Genomic DNA, 13,010 nt, shown 5'->3' with positions numbered 1-13,010 from the left:
TCAGATAGCAATCTACCAATGTATAAGAGGAAATATAGATCTTTGCAATCTTTTGGAAAAAACACTAACATAAACTTAGTAGTATGTTGACCTAGATCATTCCTGAGTCATTCTTCCTCCCATGTTAGCTGAAGTTCTGCTGCCTCTAGAGCTGCACTATCCAATAACAAAACCATTAGCAACACGAAGTGACTGAGCACTTGAAATGTCGCTCTTCTGAACTGAGATGTGCTGTAACAGTAAAATTCACTTGGGATTTAGAAAATTTATTATGGAAAAATAAACATAACCTATCTCACTAATATTTTATATTGATTATATATTGAAATAATATTTTGGAGGTATTATGATAATTAAAATTATTTTCACCTTTTTTTTCACCTTTTTAAAATGGCTATTAGAAAATCTTAAGTTACATACATTGTTCACACCAAATTTATACAGTCATTTGTCAGCCTGAACAACACTGACTACTTTGGGACTTAAGTGGCACTGACATGTATTTGGTTCTTGACAGGTAAGTTAATATCCATCAGCTAGGCAGTACTATTTAGTCCCTATAATCACAATTACTAAGACAAACTCACTTAATTTAAAATAAAAACTGCTTTTAAAAAAAACACCCAAAATCTGTTATGGGCATATACATACACACACATCTAAAATCTGTGTACAAAAACAAATCCCTGGGAAAAAAATAAAAAAGTAATATAATAAATACAATACCTCTCTTTGCAAAGGTGATGGAAGGCTCCGTGCTTTCAGTCCCTCCCAATTAAAACCATTTAACCACCTGAGAAATGAGAAAGGAAGGAAGGAAGGAAGGAAGGAAGGAAGGAAGGAAGGAAGGAAGGAAGGAAGGAAGGAAGGGAGAAAGAGAGGACAAAAAGGAATATTACTTGGATGATAAACTATTAGCATGTCAAGTTATCTGCCATGGCTTTAAATAGCACTTATACGCTAATTATTCCCAAATTTCTATTTCCAACCAAGACCCCTCCATCAGCTTACAGGCTAAGGTCTACAATTCTTATTCATCTTCTCACAATTAGATGTCTAATAGGCATCTGGCATGTATCATGTCCGAACAGAAGCTTAAAATGTTCTCCACCAACCTCATCTCAATTCTTCCAGTTGCTCAAACCAAAGCTCTTGTAGTTGTTCTTTGCCTTATATCCTATCTGAGTCCATGAGCAAATCCTGTCAGTGCTAGCTTCACATTCTATCTATATTCAGTATCTGGCCAGTCTTCAATACCTTCACTCTACTAGCAAGGAACCAGCCGTACTTTTGTGCTGGAGATAACTGAGCAGCAAGATTGGTCGTTTATAGCATAAGTCAGGTCACAACATGCCTCGGTTCAATACTTCCCCACCTTTTCCATCTTACTCAGTGTAAAAGGCAAAGTCTGTTCCATGTCTTTGCTGTAACCTATAAGGCTTTATAAAATCATTGTTTCTACCACCATCCTTCCATTACCTTACCACTTTCTTTCTTTCTCCCTTAACTCATTTATCTTCTCACTATTCTCCTAACCAACTAGGGTTGTTCCCACTTTAAGGCCTTTGTACTCAAGGCTGGATTGTTCTTTCTCTAGATTTCCATGTCTTATTCTCTCAACACCTTCATGTCTTTTCTCAAAGTTCATCTCAGTGAGATCTTCCTTGGCCATCCAATCTAAAATTGAAACTTTCCCCCACCAACACACACACACACACACACACACACACACACACACACACACACACACACACACACAAGCTTCTTATCCTCCTTCCCTACTTTATCTTACCCCCTTAGCATCTATAGCTATCTAACATACTACTTGACTTAGTTATCGTGTTTACTTTCTATCTCCCCACTAGAAAGCAAGCTCCATGAGGGCAGAGATTTTTATCTATTTCCTTTTCTCTGTGCCCCAGCACTTGGAGTAGTGCTTGATATGGGACAGGGGCTCAATAAATTTTTGTTGAGTGATTGAATGACTCTGCAAAGAAACACACTTAAGCAGAAAAAGTATTTTACAGTAATCTGTGAAAATATGGGATTAAGCGGAAGTTCTTTCATCATTGCTTATGCATCATTAATCTAAAAGGGCTGATCTGATCTTCATATATTTCAAGTATATATTTCAAGCTTGATGGTCTAGAAATATAACACCAGGAGTCAGGAGGCCTCATTTCTCTTGAACAGAAACAATCTACTCTGTCTCTCAGGATCTTATAATAAGAACATGAAATCATGCTGTTCTATAGCCACTGATCTTTTCTACTGGCACACTGAGGTCAGCTCAGCCAGCCAACCAATATTTATGGAAAGTCAGCTTGGTCTCAGGCATCAAAAAATGGCCCTGATAGACTTGCTTGATGCAGGGTTATCACAAACCTTCAATTTGTAAAAGATAAAATATCTGCAAGGTGCAGTAAGTAAAGCAAAGTGCGATCAAATAAGGTATGCCTGTAACTGAAACAAATGTTTCCTCTTCCTGTCAGGAAAGATTTAGTTGTACCCTACAAGTATATCAGCCTTCTTTTAAGGTAGGTGTTGGGAGACATGACTGGTGCCTAGTTTTAAATTAGCTCTTACATACAAGATACCAGAGCTCTGTAGCTATTTTTGGGAAAGATTATTTAATATAGAATGGACAGATACATACAACTGTATTGTTTTTAAATACAAAATTAAAGTGACTACTTCTCTAAGAAAAAAAAGTTTTACTTTAGAAGGGACTAAGAAAATCTGATGCCAAACTTTAGAAAGAAATTTGTTTGTTTGTTTGTTTTTTAATTCTAAGAATATACTGAGTAGAGAGGCTACACAGCTTAAAGACTTGTGGAAGGTTTTAAGATGTTTTTGTTTTGCTGGGAGGTGACAGAAAAAAGTCAAGTAAACAATATAAATTATTAAATTAATTTCAGACAGTAGTAAGTACAAGGAAGATAAAAAAGAATAAAGTGGTAGATGATGTCGGGAATAGGAACAGGTTGGGAAGGGCTGCTTATAGCTAGGGAAGTATTTGAAAAAGTGATATTTGAAAGAGCCAGAATGAAGAGAAGGGAGAACCATGGGAGGATCTGTGGCAAAGCCCTTCCAGATGGAAGGAATGAGCTGAAGTGTAGTGAATGCAGAGGAAACTAGAAAAAAAAAATGATGTCTGAGAAAGAGCCAGAGGCTAGATCACGTACAGCTTTGCAGGCACAGTAAGGAATCAAGATTTCTACGTGTAGTGAAAGAATCAGAAAGCTCTAAGTAAATGACACCAGCTACTTTTCAAAAGATACTTCTGGCTGCTTTAGAGATAAAGAAAGACCACAGGGGCCAGAATGGGATGGTGATGCGTCCCTGTGATTAAAGGCAGGGAGACTTTCAGAAGGCTGTCACATTGCTCTGTCTGTTGGCCATACCAGAAGTTAGGCTCTTCCACCTTTCTCACTCTCTTCTCATCCCCAGACTTGGGTTTGGTTTAGTGCTTGACTGGATTTCCTATTACAAGTCTAAGCTTAGCAATAGAAAAGGAACGAAAAACAGAGAGCAGACACTAGTGCATTCCATTTCAGATGCTATTCTAAACCAAAATATCATTTTGCCATAAGCTGCTGAAACTCCAGTCAAAAAGTGAGAGTCAGACAGCAACCCAGCTGTTTTATATCCCTCCTCTGCCCTTGCTGTAAAACCACAGAAGTCCTCTCTTTGTTCTACCCATTGCTTTTTTGCATAGACTGAGCCTCCACTTTTAGGGATTTCTAGGTACACAGTTCTATGGATTCTTTTCTTTTGTCACCAAATATGGCAACAATTCCTTTTAACATATTTTACAATGCTCTCTACCCCGAGGTGCCTCATAAATATTAATAAAAATCATTACCATCACTCTACTGAATCAAACAGCCCATGTGTTGCTTACAGAGTACTTGTTACAATCTGACTTATCACAGTACTTACTTAACATGCATGGCTATTCACTTAACACATGGTCTTTTGACACTAACTACATTTTAAGTAATGCAAGCGCCAGCATGCAGTGGTGTGTAAAAAATATTCACCAGAGAAATATTAGCAGCAACAGCACATAAACTGCTTCTTCATTTCAGAAGACTCATAGAGTCTATTCTTGAAAGTAATTTCAAAGACTAGAAATATCAAAAACAATGTTAAAATACAGGCATACCTTGGAGATATTGAAGGTTCAGATCCAAACCACTGTAATAAGGCAAGTCACAGAAATTTTGGAGTTCCCAGTGCATATAAAAGTTATGTTTAAACTGAACTGCAGTGTATTAAGTGTACAACTGCATTATGTCTAAAAATGTACATAATTTTAAAATACTTTATTGCTAAAAATGCTAACAATCATCTGAGCCTTCAATGAATCATAGTCTTTTTGCTATGGTCAAAAAGGTGGAAGGTCATGCTTTGGTGTTGATGGCTGCTGACTGACAAGGGCAGGGGTCGCTAAAGGTTGGAGTGGCTGTGGTAATTTCTTAAAATAAGACAATGATAAAGTTTGCTGTATTGATTAACTTTTCATTTCATAAAAGTTCTCTATAGTATGTGATACTGTTTGATAGCATTTTATGCAGAGTAGAACTTCTTTTAAAACTGAGGTTAGGCTGGGCATAGTGGCTCATGCCTACAATCCTAGCACTTTGGGAGGCTAATGTGGGAGGATCTCTTGAGGCCAGGAGTTTGGGTAACATGGCAAGACACCCATCTCTACAAAAAAAATGTTAAAAAATTATCCAGACATGGTGGCATGCACCCATAGTTCCAGCTACTCAGGAGGCTAAGGCAGGAAGATCACTTGAGCCCAGGAATTCAAGGCTGCAGTAAGCCCTAATCACACCACTGCACTCCAGCCTGGGTGACAGTGAGACTCTAAAATAAATAAATAATCAAATAAATAAATAAATTGAGGTCAATTCTTTCAAACCCTGCTACTACATTATCAAATAAGTAAGTTTATGTAATATTTAAATCCTTTGTTGTCATTTCAACAATGTTCACAGCATCTTTGCCAGAAGTAGATTAGATTTCAAGAAACCACTTTCTTTGCTCATCCATAAGAAGCAACTCCTCATCTGTTCAAGTTTCATCATTAGATTGCAACATTCAGTTGTATGTTCAGGCTTCAATTCAAATTCTAGTTCTATTGATATTTCTAGCACATCTGCATTTACTTTCTCCAATTAAGTCTTCAACTTCCCAAAGCCATTTATGAGGGTTAGGATCAACTTTTTCCAGACTCCTATTGATGTTGCTATTTTAGCCTCCTCTGATAAATCACAAATGTTTATAATGGCATTTAGAATGGTGAATTCTTTACAGAAGGTTTTCAACTCACTTTGCCCAGAGCCATCAAAGGAATCACTATGGCAGCTATAGCCTTACAGAATGTATTTCTCAATAACAAGACTTTAAATTCATCAAAATTATTCCTTGAGGTTTAGGCTGCAGTGAGCCATGTTTGTGCCACTGCACTCCAGCCTGGGTAACAGAATGAGACCCTCAAAAACATTAAAATTAAAAATAAATACTCCTTGGTTCCTGGGCTGCAGAATGGATGTTAACAGCCATGAAAATATATTAATCTCCTTGTACATTTCCATCAGAGCTCTTTGGTGACTAGGTGCATTGTCAATGAACAGTAATATTTGAAAGAAATATTTTATTCTGAGCAGGAGGTCTCAAGAGTAGGCTTAAAATATTCAGTAAACCATTCTGTAAACAGATATGGTGTCATTCAGGCTTTGTTCAATTTATAAAGCACCGGCAGAGTAGATTTAGCATCATTCTTAAGGGCCTTAGGATTTTTAGAATGGCAAATGAGCATTGACTTCAAGTCACCAGCTGTATTCCTAATAAGAGAGTTAATCTGTTCTTCAGAGCTTTGAAGCTAGATATTAGCTTCTCCTCTCTAGCTAGGAAAATCCTAGACAGTATCTTCTTTCAATGTAAGGCAATTTATTCTTCACTGAAAATCTGTTGTTTATGTAGACACTTTCATCAATGATCTTAGCTGAATCTTCTGGATAACTTGCTGGAGCTTCTATATCAGCACTTGCTTCTTCACCTTGCCCTTTTAAGTTATGGAGATGGCTTTTTTTCTTAAACTTCATGAACCAATTTCTGACAGCTTCTGACTTTTCTTCTTCAGCTACCTCACCTCTCTCAGCCTTCATAGAGTTGACTAGGGTTAGAATTTTGCTCTGGATTAGACTTTGGGTTAAAGAAATGTTGTGTCTGGTTTGATCTCTGTAAAGACTACTAAAATTTGTTCCATATCAGCAATAAGCCAGTTTTGCTTTCTTACCATGTGCATTGTGATGGTTAATAATGAGAGGCAGGTTGATTGGATTGAAGTACTGATCCTGGGTGTGTTTGTGAAGGTGTTGCCAAAAGAGATTAACATTTGTCTTAGTGGGCTGGGAAAGGCAGACCCACCCGTAATCTCAGTGGGCACAACATAATTAGCTGCCAGTGCGGCTAGAATATAAGCAGGCAGAAAAATGTGAAAAGAGAGACTGGCCTAGCCTCCCAGTCTACATCTTTCTCCTGTACTGGATGCTTCTTGCCCTCGAACATCGGACTCGAAGTTCTTCAGTTTTGGAACTCAGACTGCTCTCCTTGCTCCTCAGCCTGCAGCCTATTGTGGGACCTTGTGATCGCGTGAGTTAATACTTAATAAACTCCCTTTTATATATCTATTCCATTAGTTCTATACCTCTATAGAACCCTGAATAATACACGTGTGTTCACTGGAGTAACACCTTTAATTTCCTTCAAGAAACTTTCCTTTGGATTCAAAACTTGACTAATTGGCACAGGAGGCCTAGCTTTCAGTCTATCTCAGCTTTTGATATGCCTTCTTCACTAAGCTTAATAATTTCTAGCTTTTTATTTAAAGTGAGAGACTTGAGACTGTTTCTTTTACTTCAATACTTAGAGGCCATTGTAGGGTTATTAATTGGCCTGATTTCAGGAAATAGGGAGGTCTGAGTAGAGGGAGAGATGGGAAAATGGGCCATCGATAAAGTCATCAGAACACACAACATATATCGATGAAGTTTGGCATCTTATATGGCTGTGGTTTGTGGTGCCATCAAAATTACAATACTAACATCAAAGATCAATGATCACAGATCACTATAATAGATATAAAAATAATGAAAAGTGTAAAATATTGTAAGAATTACCAAAATGTAACACAGACACACAAAGTGAGCAAATGTTGTGGGAAAAATGGCCCTGATAGACTTGTTTGATGCAGGGTTATCACAAACCTTCAATTGGTAAAAAATAAAATATCTGCAAGGTGCAGTAAGTAAAGCAAAGTGGGATAAAACAAGGTATGCCTGAACCTGAAACAAATGTTTCCTCTTCCTGTCAGGAAAGATATCGTGGTACCTTACAAGTATATCAGCCTTCTTTTGAGATAGGTGTTGGGAGACATGACTGGTGCCTAGTTTTAAATTAGCTCTTAGACACAAGATATCAGAGCTCTGTAGCTATTTCTGAGAAAGATTATTTAATATAGAATGGACAGATAGATACAACTGTATTGTTTTAAAATACCAAAGCCTGGCAGAGACACAACAAACAAAAAGAGAATTTTAGACCAATATCCTTGATGAACATTGATGCAAAAATCCTCAATAAAATACTGGCAAACCGAATCCAGCAGCACATCAAAAAGCTTATCCACCATGATCAAGTGGGCTTCATCCCTGGGATGCAAGGCTGGTTCAATATATGCAAATCAATAAACATAATCCAGCATATAAACAGAACCAAGGACAAAAACCACTTGATTATCTCAATAGATGCAGAAAAGGCCTTTGACAAAATTCAATGCTTCATGCTAAAAACTCTCAATAAATGAGGTATTGATGGGACGTATCTCAAAATAATAAGAGCTACCTATGACAAACCCACAGCCAATATCATACTGAATGGGCAAAAACTGGAAGCATTCCCTCTGAAAACTGGCACAAGACAGGGATGCCCTCTGTCACCACTCCTATTCAATATAGTGTTGGAAGTTCTGGCCAGGGCAATCAGGCAGGAGAAGGAAATAAAGGGTATTCAATTAGGAAAAGAGGAAGTCAAATTGTCCCTGTTTGCAGATGACATGATTGTGTATCTAGAAAACCCCACTGTCGCAGCCCAAAATCTCCTTAAGCTGATAGGCAACTTCAGCAAAGACTCAGGATACAAAATCAATGTGCAAAAATCACAAGCATTCTTATACACCAATAACAGACAAACAGAGAGCCAAATCATGAGTGAACTCCCATTCACAATTGCTTCAAAGAGAATAAAATACCTAGGAATCCAACTTACAAGGCATGTGAAGAACCTCTTCAAGGAGAACTACAAACCACTGCTCAACGAAATAAAAGAGGATACAAACAAATGGAAGAACATTCCATGCTCATGGGCAGGAAGAATCAATATCGTGAAAATGGCCATACTGCCCAAGGTAATTTATAGATTCAATGCCATCCCCATCAAGCTACCAATGACTTTCTTCGCAGAATTGGAAAAAACTACTTTAAAGTTCATATGGAACCAAAAAAGAGCCCGGATTGCCAAGTCAATCCTAAGCCAAAAGAACAAAGGTGGAGGCATCACGCTACCTGACTTCAAACTATACTACAAGGCTACAGTAACAAAAACAGCATGTTACTGGTACCAAAACAGAGATATAGATCAATGGAACAGAACAGAGCCCTCAGAAATAATGCCGCACATCTACAACCATCTGATCTTTGACAAACCTGACAAAAACAAGAAATGGGGAAACGATTCTCTATTTAATAAATGGTGCTGGGAAAACTGGCTAGCCATATGTAGAAAGCTGAAACTGGATCCCTTCCTTACACCTTATACAAAAATTAATTCAAGATGGATTAAAGACTTAAACGTTAGACCTAAAACCATAAAAACCCTAGAAGAAAACCTAGGCATTACCATTCAGGACATAGGCGTGGGCAAGGACTTCATGTCTAAAACACCAAAAGCAATGGCAACAAAAGCCAAAATTGACAAATGAGATCTAATTAAACTAAAGAGCTTCTGCACAGCAAAAGAAACTACCATCAGAGTGAACAGGCAACCTACAGAATGGGAGAAAATTTCTGCAATCTACTAATCTGACAAAGGGCTAATATCCAGAATCTACAATGAACTCAAACAAATTTACAAGAAAAAACAAACAAGCCCATCAACAAGTGGGTGAAGGATATGAACAGACACTTCTCAAAAGAAGACATTTATGCAGCCAAAAGACACATGAAAAAATGCTCATCATCACTGGCCATCAGAGAAATGCAAATCAAAGCCACAATGAGATACCATCTCACACCAGTTAGAATGGCGATCATTAAAAAGTCAAGAAACAACAGGTGCTGGAGAGGATGTGGAGAAATAGGAACACTTTTACACCGTTGGTGGGACTGTAAACTAGTTCAACCATTGTGGAAGTCAGTGTGGCGATTCCTCAGGGATCTAGAACTAGAAATACCATTTGACCCAGCCATCCCATTACTGGGTATATACCCAAAGGATTATAAATCATGCTGCTATAAAAACACATGCACATGTACGTTTATTGGGGCACTATTCACAATAGCAAAGACATGGAACCAACCCAAATGTCCAACAATGATAGACTGGATAAAGAAAATGTGGCACATATATACCATGGAACACTATGCAGCCATAAAAAATGATGAGTTCATGTCCTTTGTAGGGACATGGATGAAGCTGGAAACCATCATTCTCAGCAAACTATTGCAAGGACAAAAAACCAAATACCGCATGTTCTCACTCATAGATGGGAATTGAACAATGAGAACACATGGACACAGGAATGGGAACATCACACACCGGGGCCTGTTGTGGGGTGGGGGGAGGGGGGAGGTATGGCATTTGGTGATATACCTAATGTTAAATGACGAGTTACTGGGTGCTGCACACCAACATGGCACATGTATACATATGTAACTAACCTGCACGTTGTGCACATGTACCCTAAAACTTAAAATATAATAAAAAAAAGAAAGAGAGACAAATAGAAAAAAGAAAAAAAAACAAAATTAAAGTGACTGGTTCTCTAAGAAAAAAAAAGTTTTACTTTAGAAGAGACTGAGAAAATCTGATGCCAAACTTTAGAAAGAAGTTTTTTTGTTTGTTCGTTTGTTTTTAACTCTAAGAATATACTGAGTAGAGAAGCTACGCAGCTTAAAGACTTGTGGAAGGTTTTTAAACACTCCCATTTGGAGAGAAAGATCAAGTTTTCTGATGTTCCCCACCTTCAGCTTTATAGCTTAAAAAGCACTATGAAAATAGAATGAAAAAATGCTTCTGAGCATCTACACAACCGAAGACACCGTAAATTTGGTATATCTTATTAATCAACTCTATACTCTGCACTCAGAGTCTATATTACATATAGCAAAGACAATGTTGCCTATTAAGAAGGAATAGACAAATTAATCCCTACAGGGAAGGAAATTCAAAATTCTTTATTGCTATGCTGAGGTGAGAAAATCCTTTAGCAGCAATTTGCATGTGCATCTAATGACAATTTGACAGCTACATTTAAATGAGCCTCAGGTAAAGAAGAAGTAAAAGCTAAGCTGGAGCCTGTTAACAGATATATCACTTCTATTTCCCAGCTATGCCAAAGCATAACATGAAGAACCTTCCATAATGAGAGAAAGGAAGAATGTATATTGGAAGAATGGCTTTAATTGACAGAGCACTTGTTTCCTCAATATGAATAGTGTGTTTCTGTGTCATTTTATGATGAGAAAAGAAATTGTGATAACAGCATGGAGCGCTGGAAGAAAATAAATTAGAATCTAAGACAAATAATGAGCTTTACAGCTGAAGGCAATCCAAAGGATAGCACAGAACATTAGAATAGTACAAGCATTTTGATTCTATAAAATCTACATGTGTCTTTATCTTTCTTTCCTTCCTATGTTTCCTCCCTCCCTTTCTTACTAAAAACATCCTTAAGGCAGAGCTCAATATGAATTTACAGTATTGAATACATGGCTTTATGTCAAGTAAGTTCATTAACACATACAGTAAAATTGGCAGGTTGATTTTTTGTTTTTGTTCTGAAGCTGTGCTGCTACTGTTAAGAAACATGAATAGCATTTCTATTCAGCAATAGCCCTTCTCCCTTTATGTTCATACCATGTTGATGTGCCCCTATTTCTTCAGTGAAAAGATCTATAAAGGAATGAGGTCTTTTCATTTCTAAAAGTGAACATATCTGTGTAGTCAAAGGATTTCAATAATAAAAGTCTCAAATGTATTTTGCACTATCTACGTATTCTTAAAAGTAATTTTTTTTATCTGTGAATCATGAGCAAAATGAAAACATCTTAAAGATGGCAGGAGTTATCCAAGCACTGATTTAACAAGCCAAAACCTAAAGGTTTGAACCGCCACATTTGAATGTTTAATACATCAGAGAGGATGTCTTTTTTTTATTATTATACTTTAAGTTCTAGGGTACATGTGCACAACGTGCAGGTTTGTTACGTATCTATACATGTGCCATGTTGGTGTGCTGCACCCATTAACTCATCATTTACATTAGGCATATCTCCTAATGCTATCCCTCCCCGCTCCCCCCACCCCACAACAGGCCGTCTTATGAAGGTTATCAATGGCTCTGAAGGCCAGCTTTAAAAATTCACAGAACTGAAAAAGTACATGTCAGATTACTGCAAAAGGATAAAGCATGGTTTGAGGTTCTGTGGAAACCAGTGAAATCAATGTCCATTACCCAAAAAGTAAAATATAATATGAGGGTTAAGAATTTGAGGATATTCAAAGGAAAATTATATTTAAAATAAATATATATTAATTAAACCTGAAATAGAATACTTTTTCACAGTTGATTTAGGTGAACCATCCTCTTGAATACTGGCAACAACAATGTTATCTTCTTTTAATTACAAGTTAAATGCCCAAATTAGAATGTAATTCCTTCACAGATTCCAAGTTGATATTTCAAAGTATAATAAATATGTACAGCTAGTATAGATCAATAAAAATGCATACTAGGATCAGGCATGGTGGCTTGTGCCTATAATCCCAGCACTTTGGGAGGCTGAGGCAGGTGGATCATGAGGTCAGGAGTTTGAGACCAGCCTGGCCAACATGGTGAAACCCTGTCTCTACTAAAAATACAAAAATCAGCTGGGTGTGGTGGCAGGTGCCTGTAATCCCAGCTCCTCCGGAGGCTGAGGCAGGAGACTCATTTGAACCCAGGAGGTGGAGATTGCAATGAGCCAAGATCGTGGCATTGCACTCCAGCCTGGGCAACAGGGTGAGACTCTGTCATAAAAAAAAAAAAAAAAAAAAACCTAAAGAATAATAAAGACAGAAGTGGATAAAAAGTTAATTTGCTATGACTTGAAGATGTGATTTTTGTAACTTCTTTTGTAACTTCAGTCATTCTTGATACGAATTTCCAGCATGAGACAAATCACTTTGAGATTGATTATTATAACTACATCTACTAAAACACAGATAAAAAGCAAAGCACTATAAAGAAAAATTTGAAAGTCTGGAAAGGGACCTTTGTGGCCTCCTGAGAGAAGCTTTTGCAAGTACCACATTGTTCTCTAAATTTCTATATTTTTCTGGGCAAAGAAATAATTATGTACCTGTGTTTCTTAATGTCATTTATTCCATTCTTCAGATTTCCCAGCCTTTCTGTTGGATTTTGCCTAAAACAATAATTTGTAAAAGGCAATTTATAATAATTATATTTATAATAATTATAATTCAGAAAATTTTAAATTAAAACTTAACATCTATTTGTTAATTAATTAATTCATTCATTCATTTAAAAACATGCATGAAGTTGCTACTGTAGACCAGACATCTGAGTTTAGGGAGGTGAAAAGACACGACCTCCTCCCTGTAGGAGCCACAGTTAAATTAGACTTTGGAGTGTATATATATATGTGTGTATAAGGTAT

The 13,010-nt window shown here is 37.1% G+C and overlaps 1 protein-coding gene across 2 annotated transcripts in view; it reads right to left on the bottom strand.

Annotated features, from left to right (window-relative positions):
* PRKG2 (protein kinase cGMP-dependent 2) overlaps positions 1-13,010 on the bottom strand; it is a 126,771-nt gene that overhangs the window by 4,165 nt on the left and 109,596 nt on the right. For both annotated transcript variants that reach the window (XM_016951535.2, XM_009447662.3), the window contains exons 17-18: positions 12,693-12,755; positions 727-793 (exon numbers count right to left, since the gene is read on the bottom strand). In XM_016951535.2, the coding sequence (XP_016807024.1) occupies positions 727-793; positions 12,693-12,755 (130 nt within the window). The remainder of the gene's footprint in view (positions 1-726; positions 794-12,692; positions 12,756-13,010) is intronic.

This window comes from Pan troglodytes, chromosome 3, assembly GCF_028858775.2.
Source record: "Pan troglodytes isolate AG18354 chromosome 3, NHGRI_mPanTro3-v2.0_pri, whole genome shotgun sequence".
In the NCBI taxonomy this organism is placed as follows: Eukaryota; Metazoa; Chordata; class Mammalia; order Primates; family Hominidae; genus Pan; species Pan troglodytes.
Note: the sequence above shows the minus strand (reverse complement) of the source record. Positions and strands in the feature narration are given on the sequence as shown.